General features: G+C 39.2%; 1 protein-coding gene across 2 annotated transcripts; it reads right to left on the reverse strand.

The window, feature by feature from the left end:
* Positions 1 to 599: 599 nt before the first annotated feature.
* commd7 (COMM domain containing 7) lies at positions 600 to 20,695 on the reverse strand. Of its 2 annotated transcripts, XM_072556799.1 has the most exons (9): positions 20,324 to 20,688; positions 14,921 to 14,974; positions 13,752 to 13,854; positions 6,145 to 6,201; positions 6,020 to 6,057; positions 4,985 to 5,075; positions 2,044 to 2,093; positions 986 to 1,034; positions 600 to 899 (listed from the first exon to the last, which is right to left on the reverse strand). In XM_072556799.1, the coding sequence occupies exons 1-9, from the start codon at positions 20,405 to 20,407 to the stop codon at positions 823 to 825; spliced, it is 603 nt and encodes a 200-aa protein (XP_072412900.1). In that variant the 5' UTR covers positions 20,408 to 20,688; the 3' UTR covers positions 600 to 822. The 2 variants fall into 2 exon arrangements, with proteins under 2 accessions (XP_072412900.1, XP_072412901.1); XM_072556800.1 differs by lacking the exon at positions 6,145 to 6,201 and having other exon boundaries at positions 20,324 to 20,695.
* Between the last annotated feature and the right edge of the window lie 49 nt (positions 20,696 to 20,744).

Here is a 20,744-nt window from a genome sequence, read left to right on the forward strand (position 1 = left end):
AATCACACAGCATTGCCCTTTGATGTGATGGGCAGTGCTTGTCACTGGCCACTCGGGTGTTTTCCTATTTTCCTGGTGGTGGCAATTGAAAAAAAAAAGAAGCAACTGAAGACAGCTGGACCAAGCTGAAGACAGTTGTCCTTATTTCAGCAAAGTAATGAAAGATTTACGCTGCAAATGTAAAAGCACTAAAGAGCAGTTAGCACACCTTCAATTAAAAGCAGACAACATGATTATTCATCTAATTTGTTGTATGGAAATTGACTACTCTTCCAACTCAGCAGTAATCACACTTAGAAAACATTTTCCCTGTACTCAGTATGATGCATTAGAGAACAGAATTCAGATTTATGATAATAATCTCCCTCAGAGGGAGATGCTAATTTTAAACTTTACAATCAAAAAGAGCTTGTAGTATAGGCAAACTGTTTCTTTATGGACAGGGTTAGCAGGCAAATCAGATCTTCAAAGCATTTCACTGATAGTGATTTTAAGCCAGTCCCATATCATTACACATTGTGAGCTGAGTGTGCCAGTGTGGGAAAATGTAGAAAGGAGTATAATTCTTACATAGCAGTAAAAACAATGACCTAATAATATACACTTGGCACAGAATAATTTTATTTACATAATTGTTAAACTATGCTAACATTTATAACCGATAAAGGCAACAGGTGCTTCCTGAACACGATTCACTATCAATTCAAAAGTTATAAATAATGAAGATTTATATCACTTGAATGTACAAATGGATTTTTTGAACAAGTAGAAAATGAGCTTTGTTTATAGTTCAAACAATTTGATGAATAATGATGCAGCAATTTAACTGAAACATTCAAGGCTAGCCTTGGCTTGTTCCATTTCATGTAAGAAGTTATAGAACTGTGGTAAAGTCAACTCTAAATAAAGAAAAATAAAATATATTAGTTAATATACATACTAGTTTAAGGAATTAAAAAATTTGAATTAATATGGATACACTAACCCATGTAAACATTTTCACTCTTGTTCCCCTTCTTTATAACAAATTTTAACTGAAATGAGAGAAACATTCATTAGAAATAAGATGACAAATTACACAATGAAGCCAATGCAAATAAGGAACAACTCCAGTTCAATTCATAGATGATTCAGTTAATATGGTAAATAATAGCTGGTTAATGATTACTCATGAATTATAAGCTACAAGATAAAGAAACTCAAGTAACGCTCAGTGGTATAGCACTTCTCTGCAAAAGATGTCGTTTAAGCATTTGCAACAATCTTAAACTAGAAATGCTGAGTGGATAACCCATCCTGGATTCCTCTGCAGGTTGCCAGCTTCTTAAGCAGGGGGTTGAAAGACCATGATGAGTAGGATGAATGTAGATTTGAAGTTACAACGGGATCAGCTATGATCTGACTGAATGGCAGAACTGGCTTGAGGGGCTCAACGGCCTACTCCTGTTCCTGATTCTTAGGTTTGTATGTAACTCACATTGTGCTTTGAGGTGATGTAGCTGAGGAGTAGCTTGTTGGTGAGAAACAAGAGGTGCAAAGGACAGATCCTTGTGTAACACTAAGTTAAAATGTGGAAGCAGGAAGACAAGCTAGTGTTAGTGATTCTCTGGCTACATCTGTGCAGATAGGAATGTAACTAAATGAATGCAGTTTCACACAACTGATGATGATAAAGAATATTGATGCTGAAGCAATATGTTGTAGCTACATGATCTAAAGCTAACAATGACAATATGATGATCAAAGTTATGGTATTTACATTACTTCTAAATTGCAAGGTACATTATGACTCACAAACTCAGCTTTAAACATTAAAAGAAAAGACACTGCCAAGACTTGCTTAAAGTAAATATGCTATTCCCCTTACATGGCGTTCATTCTCAGTTTCAATAGAAATTATAAAGGATGAGAAGTATTCTCATGAATTCTCAGAACTTGGTGTTTAACAATAAAACTGATAGGGGTAGAGTTCCTTGGATTTAATATAAAACATATATTGATGCATGATTATTCATTAAATTTAAAAATAAATAAAACAATTACCTGTAAAAATACGCTGCCAACTTTTTGCAATTCACTGCTCCCTGCTGTTACTGCAAACAACAAAGAAAGTGCAGATGAAGCAACACATCTTGTTTTCTCTTTAACCTAAATGTTCATGCCTTGGGGAAATCTCACAATGAAAGTTTGAATCTTTCTGTACTAAATAACAGCTTACCCTACCCCACCCACTGCAGTCTACACACTTCTCAATGTGCACAAACACAAGTATCAATGATTTGGAGATGCCGGTGTTGGTCTGGGTGTACAAAGTTAAAAATCACACAACACCAGGTCCAACAGGTTCAATTGGAAGCACTAGCTTTCACAGCACTGCTCCTTCCACAACCACCTGATGAAGGAGTGGCCCTCTGAAAGCTAGTGCTTCCAATTAAACCTGTTGGACTATAACCTGGTGGTGTGTGATTTTTAAACTTTAAACAAGTATCAGTGGGGCCCTGGAATAATTCCACAATCTCTATTCCATTTGGCTTCCTCTTGTTGGCAATTACAAACACAAGAGGTAGAATACCATACTTAGAGTAAAATTAAAACTAAGCTACACTTCTTTGCTATAAAAATGTTCCCAAAAGAAGATACAGATTTCATATTAAACAACTGGGGTGGCTCAGTGGTTAGCACTGCTGCCTCACAGCACCAGGGACCTGGGTTCAATTCCTGCCTCGGTCGACTGTCTCCCGAGTGGAGTTTGCACATTCTCCCAGTGTCTGCGTGGGTTTCCTCCGGGTGCTCCAGTTTCCTCCATTGCCCATAGTGTTAGGGGAATGCGTCTGGGTGAGTTACTCTTCAGAGGGTTGATGTGGACTTGGTGGGCCGAAGGGCCTGATTCCATACTGTAGGGAATCTAATCTAATCTAAACATGATACCTTATTGTGTGCATCAAAACTGCCATAACTACTGGACAGTAAAATTATTGGCATCAGTATAAATATTTTACTGCATATCAATGTTGTATATGTCCGTTGATATGTCAACATTTTCAGACCAATTTTTCAGGAAAAACGTTACGGTATTGACTTTTACAATTGTAATGTTGTTGAGGGAGTCACTTTCAATGAAAACACACTTGCTTGGCACATATGGCTTTGAAAAGAATCCACAGGAAAATGGGGGAAGCAGTGATCACACCAGTTTCTTTTTTTTGTCTCTCTCTTCCTCTCTTTTTAACTAAGGAGCCTCAAGGGGCATTGGGATAGGATTGCATAGAGTTGGCACTTACAGGGGACAACTGATGAGGCCTGTGCCTCCACCTCTCACCCCATTCATCTAATGATCCATATTCTTCCTGTTTTAATTGACAATTAGGAAGTGGAGTTTGTATGACATTTTTGAATGAGTAACAAATTGAGTTTTTTTGATGTGATTCCATAGATAAAATCTGGCTCTGAATTATTTGGGTTTTGATTCCTGAAAAACTAGTATTAATTTTTAAACAAGGTGTAAACATGTTTAGGCCAAAAAATATGGTTGACTCTTACATTAATACATACACATTGCTGCAAATTTTCTAGCGTGCATGTTAAACATGAAAGCCAAGGCACTCTGTATATATTACAGTTAACTTTGGGACCTTAGCTTATTACACTGCAAATTGGCAGCTTTTTGTGTAAATGTTTAATGAGGTGTGATGGCAAACAGTAACCATTTGGCATCAAATGAAGCCAACTACAACAGAAAGTTAACGTGTTGTTGTATTGCTTCAGACAGTAATGAGATTATTGCTTAGTGCCAACTGCAACTGAAGTTTTTCATTGTCAAAAGTATTTAGGATTTTATACAAAGCTTTTAGCAACTCTGTTCAGCAGTCCAATATTTGATATGTTCAACAATTCTACTCCACCTGTGTAAATGTAGGGTTCTTCCACAAGCCATCTTTAAGCAACATCAACTGTAGTACAGTTTCCATAGTTCCATCAAGGACAGAAGATTTATTTTTGACTATGATAAAAATCTATGCTAAGACACGGTGGCGGGGGGGGGGGGGGTCAAAATGCCTATCAGTTAAATGCTGGGAAGATGGATACCATGACTTCTGTCCCCCTTCATAAGTCATACCACTGACTACAATTTCTCTTATCCACTCACTCACACTGAATCAGAATAAGAGAAATCTATTGCTCTATTCAGTCTAAACCTTGGATTCAAACCTTAACATTAAGACTACTTCCTTTAATCTCTTCACTAGTGCTGAAGTTATAGCAAAAAGCCTAGAGTCAAGTCACAATTTGACAGTAGAGTAAGACTCTGGATTAGTGGTGCTGGAAGAGCACAGCAGTTCAGGCAGCATCCAATTAGCTTCGAAATCGACGTTTCGGGCAAAAGCCCTTCATCAGGAATAAAGGCAGTGAGCCTGAAGCGTGGAGAGATAAGCTTATCTCTCCACGCTTCAGGCTCACTGCCTTTATTCCTGATGAAGGGCTTTTGCCCGAAACGTCGATTGCAAAACTACTTGGATGCTGCCTGAACTGCTGTGCTCTTCCAGCACCACTAATCCAGAATCTGGTTTCCAGCATTTGCAGTCATTGTTTTTACCTAGTAGAGTAAGACTACTCGAAGGCAGAAGTTGTCATTCACATTGGAGTCAGGCTGTGTCCTGTTTCGGATTTCTATTGTGCACGTGAAGTGAAACACTTGTAGTTTAAATGGACCTTGGTGCACTAGCTAACTGTTTCTCTACAATTATGATATTATGGTGTTTCCAACAGTTTTAGTAAATGTGTTTGTACAAAATTCCCTTGTGCAATATTCCAATGCTTGTGAAATAACTGGGTTAAATTACTGCACAAAGAAACTTTACAATAATGTTTTTGGTGGGCTAGCAGAATTAATTATGTCCCAAAAAATCTCATGTAAACCATACAATACACTACACTTCATATGTATCAAAAAGTCAACTATAGACAAAATGAATTTTAAAATTACCTCCAAATTTCCACTCCATATCTACTAATTGATTGACAGTCAATGTTTGTCCCACTGCCAGTCTTGACAGCACCGCAGAATTCAATTTCCACTGGAAAAACAACATGGAATTATACAATACTCAAAAAGATTATTGTTCATCTTATTCTTTTGTGTTTCTGATAAAATGCATTGGGCATCTTCCTGCACATGAAAAAGCACCAATAATTCAAGTTACTGGCAGCATTTGTGTCAGATAGAATAGCTTACTTTTGGTCAGTTAAAAGGTAAAATTGTCATAGTCTTACTGGACCACAAGATTACACTCTCAGTTGAGACAGACAATTGGTAGTTGTTTAAATTGAGGGTCACGATGCAGGTGAGAGAGAGGTTGAGAAGGACAATCTTTCACGGTAACCTCAGCTGGTGCGGGAATTGAACCCACGCTGCTGGCATCACTCTGCATAATAAACTAGCCATCCAGTTAACCCCCAAGCTAAATATAAATGCGAATCACTTCAAAATGTAAATGTGAACCCTTCAACCATGGTCCAACAAAGGGACTGAAGTTCAAAATGGCCTCTGATCTCATCTGAGCACCATCGATTTAAACTGTGATTCTAGAATTTATTCTCATCAGCATTAGACTGCTATAATAGTACAGATGGCATTACAATATCCAAACAACAGACTTATGCACTTCTGTGGACTGAACAAGAAAATATACATGCTTGTATTCCTTTGCAATGTGTCCACTTCACGGTATTAAGCAATACAATTTTGGTCACAGTCCTTTAGACATCTTCTTTGCCTTTTCCTTACTGGGTATTTGGTTTGCAAACATTCCTGCCCAACTGAACCCAAGCAATGTGATAAAGAGTAGGACTAATCAGTAAATTTTTCAAGACGGTTGTGCGAGTATCTGGGTAACTGGGTAAGAGACATGATTGCAGCCTGGAAATGAACGCATGCTCTTCTTTTCAATTTAGGTTAAATCTGAGACAGTCATGGTTACATTAAAAAAATTATATAAGTTGGAGCAAAATAAAAATTTACCTGATCTGCAAAGCATCCAGCCTTCTCCTCACTTAGCCCTTTGTGAACAAGGAGGAAATACATTTTTAATACTTAAGGGGAAAGAATTTCATGGAGTAGTTTAATCAGGGTTTAATGCAACGTACCCAGAGTAACAAAATCAGTCTTGACATGGTCAGCTGTCAAATTCCTTTTCAAGGCACCTGTTGGGAAGTGGAATATATTTTAATTTCAAGAGAATATTCCTGTTGAGTTATCTATAATCATTGAATTTCATGTTGATTTCCCTGTTCTTATCCAGTTTAGTCAACTGGTTATGGCAAGACTTTTTTGACTCTGTGCTACATAAATACATACCACTGAGCCTTAGGTACCTTTTAAAATTTAATTCTGCTTTGGTTTAATATTCATATCTATCAAGTTTAGGTAAACTTGATAGATATGAATATATATCAAGATAGATATGCAATAAGCTAAACATGCTCAGATCATGCCTTTCTAAACCTCCAAATCATGACATTCATATATGGCAGAGAGGAAATAAATATAAACATAAGTGAGGCTGAGGGCTTGTGCTTCAAGGTCTAGAGTTGCATGGCTCAGAAGCCATAATATGGTCACCTATTGAATTACAGGATGCAAAGACAGCAAACAACACAGGCAGAGAGACAGGTAGTGTGGAAGGAGTGGAAAGGTTGCATAAGGACTTGGACAGACTAGGAAATGCAAGATGGAAAACATAGTGCTTTTCGGAAAATGAGGTTATGCATTTTGACAGGGATTGTACAAGACTAAAAGAAAAGGCTTATAAGGTAGCTGGAAACAGTAATATATCAGAGGATTGAAAAATGATGACCAACAAATTGATAAGGAAAGGAAGAACAGAATACAAACAATCTAGCAAAACACAAAAATGGACTGTAAAAGCTTCTACAAGTATGAATAAAAGAAAATGTATAGTGAAGACAAATTGTGGGTCCATTAAAAGCAAAGTTAGAAGAATTTATAATGGGAAAATACTGAAATGACAGAGAAGCTAAATGATTACTTCATGAATGGTTTTACTGAAGAAGAAACAAGAAATTTCCTAGATTTAGAGATTCAAGAAACTAGGGAGAATGTGGAGTTCAAGTAAATTAAATGTTAGTAAGAAAGTAGTATGGAAAAATTTGGGGCTAAAAGTGTTAAGATCCAGGGAACTTAACAGTCTACAATCCCAGAATGTTGAAAGACACGGCTTTTGCAATTGTTGATGCATTGGTAATCATCTGCTAAAATTTCATAAATTCTGGAATGATTCTTGCAGATTGGAAATTGCAAATGTCACCTACTATTTAAGAAAGAAAGAAACAAAGGATAAACAGGGACCTGCAGATCTGTCAGTCTTATAGCAGTAGTAGGGATAATACAGGATCTATAATAAATGATATGATAATTGAATGTGTGGATAACAATCTGTTTGGACATGGATTTACAAATGCAAAAATGGTGTTTCAAAAATTTGAGGATCTTACGAGTAAACTTAATAATGGAGAGTTGGTGGATGTTATTTATTCGGACTTTCAAAAGGTTTTTTGATAAGAAACATAGAACCCCACAGAGTGTAAAGAGGCTATTCAGCCCATAAAGTCTGCATCAACCCTCCAAAGACAATCCCGCTCAGACCTCGCCCCTGCCCTATCCCCACACCTCCACATTTACCATGGCTTTCCACCTAGCCTGCACATACCTGGACACTACAGGGCAGTTTAGCACTGACAATCTACCTAACCTGCACATCTTTGGATTGTGGAAAGAAACTGGAACACCTGGACAAAAACCCGTGCAGACGCGGGGAGAACATGCAAACTCCACACTGGTGCAATAAGGCAACAGTGCTAACCGCTGAGCCACCATGCTGTACTCCCACAGGATGGCTGGTTATCAAAATGAAAGCACATGACATAGGAGATACCGTCCTGGCATGGATTAAGAATTAGTTAACAGACAGTAGGAATAAATGGGGCAATCTCACATTGGCAGAATGTAACGACTGAGGTTCTGCAAGGATCAAATACTTGCACTCAAGCTGTTCACAATATATGTCAATAATTTTGAATTGGGGGCCACATTTACAAATTTACAAATTTGCAGATAATATAAAGGAACTTATTTTATGAGGAAGGTGTGAAATGTTTTCATGACGATTTGGAAAAGTAAGGCAGATGGAGTATTATCTGGGGAGAAAAGTCAGGTTGGTAGGAACAACAGAAGTGAAAAATGTGATGCTGGAAAAACACAGCAGGCCAGGCAGCATCCAAGGAGGAGAATCGACGTTTCGGGCATAAGCCCTTCTTCAGGAATTATTGAGGGAGGAGGAGAGCTTCTTCAAGGTAGGCATCCTTGCAAGAGGATTCGCAGTAGGTTAAGATCATCTAGGAGAAAGTGAGGACTGCAGATGCTGGAGACCACAGTTGAAAAATGTGATGCTGGAAAAACACAGCAGGCCAGGCAGCATCCAAGGAGCAGGAGAATCGACATTTTGGGCATAAGCCCTTCTTCAGGAACAACAGAAGTGCAGAGCATTTCTTAAATGGAGAGAAATTGGAAAGGAGTGATGTGCAAAAAGATTGAGGTATCCTTATCAATAAGTCTCTAAAGGATGGCATGCAGGTGCAGCAAGCTATTAGGAAGACTCGTGGAATGTTAGCTTTTATTGCAAGGTAATTTGAGTGCATTAGTATTGAAATTTGCATTAATTGTTTGGGATGTTGTTTCGACTGCACCCGAGATACTGTGTTCAGTTTTGTTCTTCTTATTTCAGGAAAGTATTATTGCCATTGATGGAGCATAAGGAAGATTCTCCTTGGATGACAGGACTAACCTGTAATGAGAGTTTGGGCAAAGTGAGCCTAGATTCTCGAGTTTCAAAGAATTAGAGGTGATCTCATTACAACCTACAAAATAAGGTAAGTACAGTATAGAAGTTAATTGTCTAAATTGGGCAAGGCCAATTTCAATACCATTGGACAGGATCTGGCAAACACCGACTGGAAGAAACTACTTGTAGGTAAGTTTACATGTGGAAAGTAGAAGTCATGAAAAAGTAGTATAGTGAAAATTCGGGTCCAGCGTGTTCCACGAAGTGTGAAGGGCATAGTCAGCAAGTCCAGGGACCCCTGGATGTCAAGGGATATTGAGAATTTGATAACGAAGGAAGAATACATTAGATACTGAGTATTAAAAACAGGGGTTGGCCTTCAAAAACATCAAGAGTGTGGGGATGATTAAGAGAGCAAAGAGGGGCTACCAAATATCTTTGGCAGATAGGATATTAAGGAAAATCCACAAGGCATTTTATAAATATTTTAAGAGTATAAGGATTACTCAAAAGAATGGTGCCTCTCTGAAACCAAAGGGACATGGAGTTAGAGGATGCAGATGAGGTCTTAAATTAATATTAATATTTCTCAACTACATTCAAAAAGGAGAAAGACCCTGTTGATGGAGGGTTTCAGTTGGGATGGTGACGTTCTAGAATACATTAAGATTAATGATGAGAATCAGACATTATAGAGAACGTTAAGGTGCATAAATCCCCAGAGCCCGATGAGATGCATCCCAGGCTGTTTTGGGAGGCAAAGGAGAGATTGATGGGTCCATGGCAGAGATATTTAATACTTCACTGCTGAAGTGTCAGATGAGTGGAGGTTATCTAATGTGGTTCCTTTGTTTAAGGGCAGCAGCGAGAGGCCAGGTAATTACAGACCAGCTAGTTTGATACCAGTGCTAGAGAAATTCTTGGAAACACTTGTGAGGGACAGGATTAATCAGCAATTGGAAAGGCAGGGATTGATCAGTGATAGTCAGCATGGATTTGTGTTTTTTGAAAAGGTGACTAAATATATTGATACGGGTAGTGTACTTGATGTGGTTTACATGGACTTCAGTAAGGCATTTGACAAGGTTCCACATGGAAGGCTGGTCCAAAAGGTGGCAGCTCATGGGATTAAAGGCAAGTTGGCAAACTGGATCTAAAATTGTCTTACAAATAGGAGGCAAAGGGTGATGGTAGAGGACAGTTTTTTGTGATTGGAAGCCTGTGATCAGTGGTGTGCAATAGGGATTGGTGCTGGGACCCTTGATGCTTGCTGCATATATTAACAACTTAGATATGAACACAGAAGGTATAATTAGTAAATTGGAAGTGACATGAAAATTGGTGGGGATGTTGACATTGAGGAGCTTGGTCTCATGCTGCAGTCTGACATTGATCAGTTAGTAAACTGGGCAGAGCAATAGCAGTTGGAATTTAATCCTGAAAAGTGAGATGTCGAATAGGGAAAGAATGTACTCAATGAATGGTAGGTTCCAGAGAGTATGGAGGAACAAAGGGGTGTTGATGTACAAGAACAGAGATTCCAGAAGAATCATAGAACCCCTATAATGTGGAAGCAGGCCACTTGGCCTATTGAGTCCACATTAACCCTCCGATGAGCATCCCACCCAGACCCCCCCCTGCCTACCTATCCCTGTAACCCTGCATTCCCATGGCTAATGCACCTAACCTACACATCCCTAGACACTATGGGCAATTTAGTATGGCCAATTTATTTAATCTGCATGTTTTTGGACTATAAGAGGAAATAGGAGCACCCAGAGGAATCTTACGCAGACATGGGGAGAATGTGCAAACTCCACACAGTCGCCTGAGGTATCAGCACACAGTTAGACTGGGTGTAGACATCATACAGGATGCTTGCCTTCATTAGCCAGGCTGTAGAATATGGAAGGTAAAAACAATGACTGCAGATGCTGGAAACCAGATTCTGGATTAGTGGTGCTGGAAGAGCACAGCAGTTCAGTCAGCGTCCGAGGAGCAGTAAAATCGACGTTTCGGGTAGAGTATGGAAGCAAAGAATCTTGTTATAACTTTATAAAACATTGATTAGGCCACAGATGGGATACTGTGCCCAGTTCTGGTCACCACACTATTAGAAGGATAATGATCGCACAGGAGAGGATGCAGAAGGATTCACCAGGATGTTGCCTGGAATGAAAAGTCTCAGTTATGAGGAGAGACTGGATAGGCTGGGTCTGTTGTCATTGAAGCAGAGGAAGCTGAAGTGGGGACCTGATTAAAGTATACAAAATAATGACAGTAGCATAAATAGGGAAGATAGTGAAGATATTTTCTCCAATGGCAAGCATGCCTGAGATCGGAGGGCACAAGTTTAAGATGAGGAGTGAATGATTTAGAGGTGATTTGAGAAAAAAAAAATTTAAACACCAGAGGGTGGTAGAAATATGAAAGGTTTTGCCTGAAAGGATGGTGGCAGTAGATACTTTCACAATATTTAAGCATCGCGATGAGTATGTAAAATGCCAGGGCATAGTAGCTATGGACCAAGTGCAGGTAAATAGGATTAGAGTAGCTTGGTGTTTATTGGTTGACATAGACATGATGGACTAAAGGGCCTGTTTCTTTGCTATGACTCTTTGAAAATACTTGGAGACAAACAGATCAGATATTTCCCTTGGTTGGGGAGTCTAGACTCTGGGGCATAATTTAAAAATAAATGGGATGCCATTTAAGACCACAAAGAGAAGTTATTTTCCTCAGGGTTAGGAATCTTTGGAATTCTCTACTCCAGACGTCTGTGAAAGCTCAGTCTTTGAGTATAATTAAAGTAGAGGTTATTAAATGTTTGATTATCAATGGTTTAAATGTTTATGGGTATAGTGTAGGTGAAGGCATTAAAATATTCAATCAACCATGATTAAATGGCACAGCAGGCTCAACATGCTGAAAGGCATACTCCTGTTCATATATTCCTAATTATTCTCTTCAACACGGATATGTAAAACATACTTTTCAAATATATGTAAAATGTTGTTTTTCTCCTCACAGGCAAGAATAATTTTGAGCAGCTGTAAAATTTACCAGAAATTCAGCAGATCAACATTTTAAAATATTAATTAATTAATTAATTCATTCATTCATCTCTGCTGACCAAGGCCTGTCCAAAGATGGTGTGATAGATTGAACTGCTGGTTTCCTATCCAGCTACAGATCGGGAAAAAGAATCCATTTATTGTAATATCTGGTAAGGGGACGAGGGGCAGAGCTGTTATATTAGATACTAAAGGCTGAGCAAAAAGATTGAACACTTAGACCAGTGACAGATATAACAATATTGTGGATGCTAGAAACCTGAAATAAAAACAAAGTGCTGGAGAAAGTCAGCAGGTCAATTTTGACTATTCTGAAGAAGGGTTCTATCGGACTCAAAATATTATGTCAGTTCCTATCTCCACAGATGCTGCCAGTCCAGAGGTTTTCCAGAACTTTTTACTTTAAAAAATAGCACAGTGACAGAGATAGTCTAGCAAGTTTTGCTTTTTTCTGTTTTAAAAGGATGCTTGCTGAAATTAATTCAATGTAACATGGGGCTTACACATAGTTATTTTTTATGTTCATTTGCTGACTGCAAGTTAAAGCAATCTGGGAATTTAGTCACCTATATTGTTTATCAGCCTTTCAAAAGATTAGAGAAGTGCATTTGGTCATAAACTTGAGTTTATAATACCTAGTTCACATAACACAAATGTTTACTGTAACAGCCTCAGGTCAGGCTATTGCATGACTAGATCTTAAAGGCATTAGGTTAACTCCTAATCATGAGGCATTTAAAGGAAAAAAAAATCACTCATGGGACGTGGGCATAGCTGGTTGGGCAGCATTTATTGCCTATACCCAGTTGCTCTTGAGAAAGTGTTGGTGAGCTGCCTTCTTGAACTGTTGCAGTGCTGTACTTTGATGACAATGTCCTTAGGGAGGGAATGCCAGAATTTTGACCCAGCAACAGTGATGAAATGGCAATATATTTTGAAGTCATGATGGTGAGTGGCTTGAAGAGGAATTTGCAGGTGGTGATGTTTCTGCATTTCTGCTGCCCTTGCCCTTCTTCATGGAAGTGGTTGTGGTCTGGAAGGTCCTGTCTAAGGATCTTTGGTGAATTTCTCCAGTGCATCTAATAGATAGTACACACGGCTGTTAATGAGCAGTTAGAGGGAGAAGATGCTTGTGGATGTGGTGCCAATCAAGTGAGCTGCCTTGTCCTGGATAGTATCAAGCTTTTTAAGATTGTTGGAGCTGCACCCATCTAGGAAGTGGGGAGTATTCCATCACACTCCTAACCTGTACCTTGTAGATAGTGAACAGGCTTTGGATAGTTAGGAGGTGACCTCCTGAGTCCCCAAAGCCTGACTGCAGTATTGCTAGCCACTAATGTACTCTTGTTGCCAGTATTTATGTGGCAAGCCCAGTTGAGTTTCTGGTCAATGGTAATCCACAGGATATTGACATTGGGGGATGGAGTGATGGTAATCCCATCGGATATCAAGGTGAAGTGGTTAAATTATCTTTTATCAGAGATGGTCATTGCCTGACATTTGTGTGGTGAGAACTTTACTTGCTACTTGAAAGCCCAAGCCTGGATATTGTCCAGATCTTGTTGCATTTCAATATGGAGTGCTTATTGCAAATGCTGCTGAACATTGATTGCGCAATGTGAACATCCTCACATCTGATTTTATGATGGAGGGAAGGTATTTGGGATAAATTGGTGGATGAGAACAGAGAATATCAAAACAAACTTGTACAGCACTGTGAAAGGCCATATTTTCAAACAGCATTAGATAAATCTCTACTGCCACAAGAACAATTAGAAAACTCACGGCATATGCATATACAATTCAAACCATCTCTCACCAGTAGGAACCAAGAGGACGCTTTTCATAATATTTTTCAGTGGGCCTGGGCTCATTCCATTCTGAGAGGCAAACTCACTGAGTTGACTTAATAATCGTTCTGACTGAAAATGAGGAAAAACATAAAATACATTTTGCTCAACAATGCATTTTGGAAATTGCTGCTTTAAACAGTATCATCATAGTAAACAGTCTTCAGCTTTCAGAAGGTGATACAGTGTCAATATAGGGTCAATTATTAGGTTGGTCTGACATGGTAAATGTAAAATATTGCTTCTGAGAAGCCAAAAACAGAGACCGCAATTAATAGCAGGGTGACATAATGGTAATCTTGGGCTGTTCTTCCATTTTTCTTAATGCTCCATTCTCTGGAGTCAGCTTCCTTGAATAACCTCTTCGCTGAAGATGATCCGTACTGTGGACTTATAACATAGATGCCTGGAAGCAGCCTTGACTTAAAAAACAAGACACCACTGTGAATAGGACATGGACTTTTGAGGACTGCGTTGCAAGTTCGTGCCTGCGATCCACCACAAAGCAAGATTAAGTTGCCAATTTCAGCCATTCTGCAATGCAACCACTAACTGAGCTTCCTGATAGAAGGCTGGGGTATAACCAATTAACTGTGCTAGTATACATTTCAGCTGCAGTCTGTGAACCGACTGTCTTACCTTTCAAGCAGTGCTAAAAGAAAACTAGAAGTTGAAGCTTTCCGTTTTGCACTCATCAGAATCTGGACTCAAAAAACACACCTGAAAATAGGACCATTTTTCCTGCCAATATCTTGTGTCCTGATCTGATGAGTGCAAGACAAAAAGCTTCAACTTCTAGTCTCCTTTTACCAATGTTTAAACTCAGTGCTACAAAGGATTGTCTGTAATGTTGCATTACTGTTCTTGATCCCATGCCTTTGATACTTCAAAAAGGTGCAGAAGGAAACTTGAAAGAACTGTCATCAATAATGCAAACATTTCTATTGCAGAAGATACTAGGCTAAGTATCAGCAGAAGAATATTTAACACTATTTTAACTAGTCTATTCAAACAAACAAATTAATAATTCACATAAACATTAAATATAACCATACACATAAGCATACATGTCTACCTGTGAACATTACCCATACATGTACAGTTACTAGAATTGCTACATTTTTACAGCATTTCTTACCTCGGTGGGTTGTGTAATAAAGCAGAAGATTATCTCGGTCAATGCTGAGAATTGCTGTAAATAAAATTCATGTAATGTAAATGATCTTTACCAGATTACAAACTGAACACAACTCAGCCACATAAATTTTAGAAGTAGTGATGGATTTAAATTTCTTTTAAAAAGTCTAAATTCTATCAACTCAAAAATGTTGCTGCCTCTACCCAACTGCATTCAATCTTTCAAAGACAGCATTTGTATCCCAGCTTTTTCATTGTGTCAACAGCAGAAGAGGAAGAAGTGGATGTTACACACCCAAAGACAAATACTAACTTCTCCCCACAATTTATTTTTCTCACTGTAAAAGAAGCAAAAGAGTAGGTAAGTGAAACCAAATATTATCCAGGGTGATGACTTAACTATACTACTGCAGGAATATTTAAGGGAGCAATAACTTCAAAACTACCCATAGCAAAAATAGGAACAAGAAGAAACAAACATTAAATTAGTGAAACTTTGAATCTTTCTTTACTATTAAATAAAACACTACTTATCCGTCTGTCTTTTTTCCTGTCATCGTTTCCCAGAGTTAGTTCAAAGGATTAATCCATGTTTACAGATGAAATATGGATGGCTGACTAGGAAATTCTCCTGTTTTCCTTACTGTATTGGAAAGACTTACAGGCTGACAATCAATCTATTTGGTCACATGATGAGTGCACTTTGAACCAGGGCATGTTGAAGTATAGATGGGCAGGTCCAGAAATAGGGACCTCCAAAATACTGGTACGGTGGCTGGAATACTGGAAATGTTAAATATCCACATTTTACATAATAATAATAATAATAATAATAATAATAATAATAATAATAATAAATGTTATTTTGATTTCCCTAAATGACCAGCATATTTTGGTGAAAAAGAATCGACAGAATTTAATTGCTCATTAATAATGGATAAAGTGATTTAGCTCATGCTTTAACTTTTAAATGATCTACAATCTTGAGTATACCTATGATATGCTAAGCTGATAGTCTTGCAACAAACGCCTAGCATCACAGAGTCAGAGTCATAGTCATAGAGAAGAACAGCACAGAAACAGAGCTTTCCATGCCGACCAGATGTCCTAATCGAATCTAGTCCCATTTGCCAACACTTTGCCCATATCCCAATAAACCCTTCCTATTCATCTACCCATCCAGATGTCTTTAAATGTAATTATACCAACTTCCACCACTTCCTCGAAGCTCATTCCATACATGCACCATCCTCTGCATGAAAATGTTGCCCCTTAGGTCCCTTTTAAATTTTTCCCCTCTCACTTTAAACCCCTCTTGTTCCCCCATCCCAGGGAAAGACCTTGTCTATTTACCCTATCCATGCCCCTCATGAATTTATAAACCTCCATAAAGGTCACCCCTCAGCCTCCGACACTCCAGGGAAAACAGTCCCAGCGTATTCAGCCTCTCCCTATAGCTCAAATCCTCCAACCCTGGCAGCGTTCTTGTAAATCTTTTCTGAGCCCTTTCAAGTTTCTCCCTCTCTTTCTGATAAAATAGACCAGAATTACACACAATATTCCAAGAATGTCCTCCCAACTCCTATACTCATTGCTCTGACCAATAAAGGAAAGTATACCAAACACCACCTTCCCTCAAAACTTCTCAAAAATCACTAACCTTCCTCACTATCCTATCTACCTGTGACTCCACTTTCAAGGAGTTACCAGATCTCTCAACACTCCCCCAGGCCCTTACCATTAAGTGTATAAGTCCTGCTCTGATTTACCTTTCCAAAATGCAGCACCTCACATTTATCTAAAATTAACAGCTATGATCTTTTTAGATATTTAAAACATACATGTGAACATGGAGTTTCCAGAATATTGAGCAGGATAGTGTAACAATTGAAATTTAAGCAGAATTTACTGTTTAACTTTTCCACAATAGTAAACAAGCAGGAAAGTTGGTAGTGCTTGCAATTGCATCTTTAGTATCAAGGTGAATGGTTACGTATATATTCAGTAAGTGATAAATTTCTAAAGGTGATCACAAGCGACCTCCAAGGTGGGACCTAAGGCAGACAATTCCCAAACGCATTCAAAACCCATTACACAGCTACCCAAGGCTGCACGCAAGTACAATGCAGCCCATTCTCTCACTAGCACCATTATGGAGCAGATGACAGGCATTCTAAAGATGAGGTTCGATTACAGTGTGCCACATGTCAGCATGCTTTGCTCTGCACTGCCGGATTAGGCACACAGGGGACGTGATGGACCCTGAAGAACTAGGGGAATGTCAGAGTCTTCTGAGGATAAGTCAACGACTGGGAGGAACATCACCTTCACCATTTCGTCGCAGTGTGTGTCGAGGGAACAAGCCAGACAAGACTTCATTGACATTTGCTTCAAATAGTTGAGTGGAGACATAATTCAGTGGTTGTCGATTTATCGATTATCCAAAGACAAACAGCCCTTGTTTAGGCCCCAAAGCAAATGTACTTTTTTTGCTTTTCCTGTTATGTTGGACAAGTTAACATTACTAACTGACTGAAGGATTCACAGTACTTAATCCTTCCAAATTCAAAATAACAAAGTTAGGTTCCGATGGGCATTGGGGAAAGAGGAGCACTCCTTCAAACAAGGTTCTAACCTTGTAATGTGCGAGAAAGAGTAACTTTCAATTAATTGTGGTTTCTACAACTAAAATGAAAGTCAATCAGACAGGTGATGATTTAAAGTGCAAATATATTTACAGGTGTGCATTCCTATTTACAAGTAAATGTTCCCTGTGCCATCCATATATCCTCAGCAGGTTTTCCTTTTTTTCTTGCCCTCCCATCATGCCTAGATGCAGTCCTGATGTCCTCAGCTGAAGGAGCCTACCCTACTGTGGAACTTGTTGTCCTTGAAGATTCAGATCGATGGCCCCAAGAACATTTGTAGAAAAAGGGCTAGACAGTGTTCTATTAAGATGCAGACTCACACTCACAGGGTTTTGTGGTCACAAGCAGGGTGGAAGTGGAGAGGCAGCGCCCTTGTAATAAAAGTCTAGAGAGGCCTGCTTGTGTTTCCTCTTTTGATTGGGTGCTTGCTGGTACCACCCTGTCTCCTTTGCAGGTTAAGGTATGTAGAATGAGGAAGAGGTCCCTCATCCCCTGTTGCTCAGCTGTTCATGCACAGCACCAAAGCAAAAGCTTGGGAATTCAGCTGTGTGCATCTCCAGACGTTTCTGAGCATTTTGCTGGACCTAGCTTTCCATGATGGTCAACAGTCTATCCATAGAAACTGCCACATGCATCCATGCCAAATTCAGCCACCATAACACTAATGAACTTTCCCAACTTTGATCCAGTTTGCCAATTACGTCTGACAAACTTGCCTGCTGCTCGTGCATTAGCACAAAGTTATTAATGGCTGACATCACAGTGTCATCTAATGGTTGGGCCTGAGGAGGTGCTTAGTCTCTGGCAGTCCTATGAGTGCCAACCACCTGGCAATTTCTTCCTGAGCCAGTGACAAAGATGTAAAAGAATATGTTCTAGAAATAAAAACCCATCAAGATGAAAGTATCTGAATTTGTTCAGGGTGTAGGGTACAGCTGGTGCCTACTTAAGGCAAGAAGGGAAATTAGTTGCACAATATGGATAGAAGGTTGAGCATGTTAAGAATTCCTTCAGTGGTGTTAATTGTGAGATCAGCCTTGCATAATGAAGCTTATTTGGTTGCATTAATATGGAAGTCTCAGTATCACAATCACATGAGCAGTGACAGTCTGCAAGCTCAAGGATCTTCTTCATGATTGGTGGAAAGGAGGGGTGTCAGAGGAGAGAAATGTGGACCTTTTTTTCCCCCTGCAATGAGACAAACTGAAGGTGTGTGATGAAAATGACTTAGAATTACGCAAGGTGATGCAGGAGAAGCAAAGCTGATGAAGTGTCCTAGTGGGTGAGTAGGATGCCTTTGTATTTGGTGAAGGGATAGAGTTAGTAATAATAATTGAGAGAAAATGCTGCATGCAATAGCAAGAGTGGTAGACCATGTGCCTTGGTGGGAAGTGTGTGCAGTGGCAGAGTTAGAGTTGGCATAGAGGTGATGTTGGTACTCACCTTCACAAAGCATAGAATGTAATTAACCTGCTGAAGATACTTTTGCACTTTTTTTTAAAACCACAGACCTAGGTGGCTATTTCAGACTAGGCTGGCAGTATCTAGTGGTGTGGTCTCCCTTGTTGGCACATTACTCCTTTCCACTATTGAATCCACCAGCACCTCCAACTCCCTGCCTGTTAAATTGGGTGTCAACCTTCCTTTCTCAGACATCTTCTTTTGTGTTGTGCAGCAACACACTGTGAAGGGCAGTTACTAGCTTGTGGGCATGTGAATTGGCATGCAGCTGTTTAAATATGGCATCCTCAACATAAAACATCAGAAGGTCCCAGTGAGCAGTTTCGCATCTGCTGACCACAACACTGCACAGTGGAGCCTAAATGCATAATTAATAATGTCAGCAGTGGAGAACTGCTTGAGAAAGCAAGGGAATTCACTGAAATGGTCATACCCAAAATTATGGAAAGAATCTGCTTGTCACTTCTATTGAAGTTTCCTAATATTTTCTATTAAAAGACACTGTTCTCCTGCAGGTAACTGGTAGTCTTCTGCATATTAGAATATTGGTTTGGATTGGGCTGGACTGGATGGTGATTAATCACCAGGAATTTCAGTGTTTGCAAAGATCTTTTTTCAGAAAAGCATTCAAACAGGATTGAAAACTTGTCAAACCCAGTAGCTGATGAGACAAGGAAGAGGGTAGAACAAATGAAAATACATTAGAAATGTAATTATCTACTAATCTTGCAGTTTACCACAATAAATTAAAATACATTGGGTCTCCTTTTTAGCAACTTTCCAGTTTCAATACAATGAAACAATTACAATGTGACGATTACTTTTTTTTAAAAAGATAGACTTGGCATCCAGGTTTATTTTAGTCATTTTCAAACGGATGACAGCTGTTAAGGGCTGTAATGAATTTCTATGGAAATATAATTGACTTGTGGTCGAACAGATGTAATTTCATGATTTCAATCACTCAATCTTATCAGTTGTTATGAAGGACAAACACCCAGAAGATTTGGTTTCTATTTTCACTATACAGACTATGGCCGGCCTGCTCTGTTTGTTTTTCAAATATTTAATGCTTTAGTTTTAGATTGCCAGTTGATCTCCGACCACTTCCGTGTGATTAAATGAATTACTAATACGCACGTCTACTGCTGATCGTAAACGTCATTCCTATGATTTTCTTGAGGTTTACTGGATATGTTATTGGATCTGAAGCCTATGTTTCTCTTCTTCCTGCAAATTCAAACACTCACATTCACTAAACAATATTAAAAATGACTTCCATTCACAGCAGTTACCTGGCTGGAGAGTTTATTAAGTGTCTGGATGTCGTTCAACACACAATCCGGTACAGGGTCCCCACTGAAATGCAACTTGCGCATCTTCCCCTTCACTGCCTCTGGTCTTGCTCCTTCCAGCCAGAGTGAAGAGCAGGAAGGAGACGGGATGGCCTGCAGCTCACAGCCCGCACTTTCGACACACTCGAGGAGAGTGGGTCTGCGCACAGCGAGAGAAACAGAAAGTAAACGCGGAACCTGCAAATAGCATGGAATAAATTCGAAAACATTTTATAACGAGGTTCAGGTGCTTCCCCAGCCAGCTGAAAGCAGGCTGTGCCTTTGGTGAGGTGGTAAATCCAGGCGCAGTTTCGGTGGGAGGGTTTCGAGTCCCGCGAAAAGTCACGCCTGGTGTCTACAGTCGCGAATGATTACAATCCGA

Source organism: Chiloscyllium punctatum, chromosome 37, assembly GCF_047496795.1.
Source record: "Chiloscyllium punctatum isolate Juve2018m chromosome 37, sChiPun1.3, whole genome shotgun sequence".
In the NCBI taxonomy this organism is placed as follows: domain Eukaryota; kingdom Metazoa; phylum Chordata; class Chondrichthyes; order Orectolobiformes; family Hemiscylliidae; genus Chiloscyllium; species Chiloscyllium punctatum.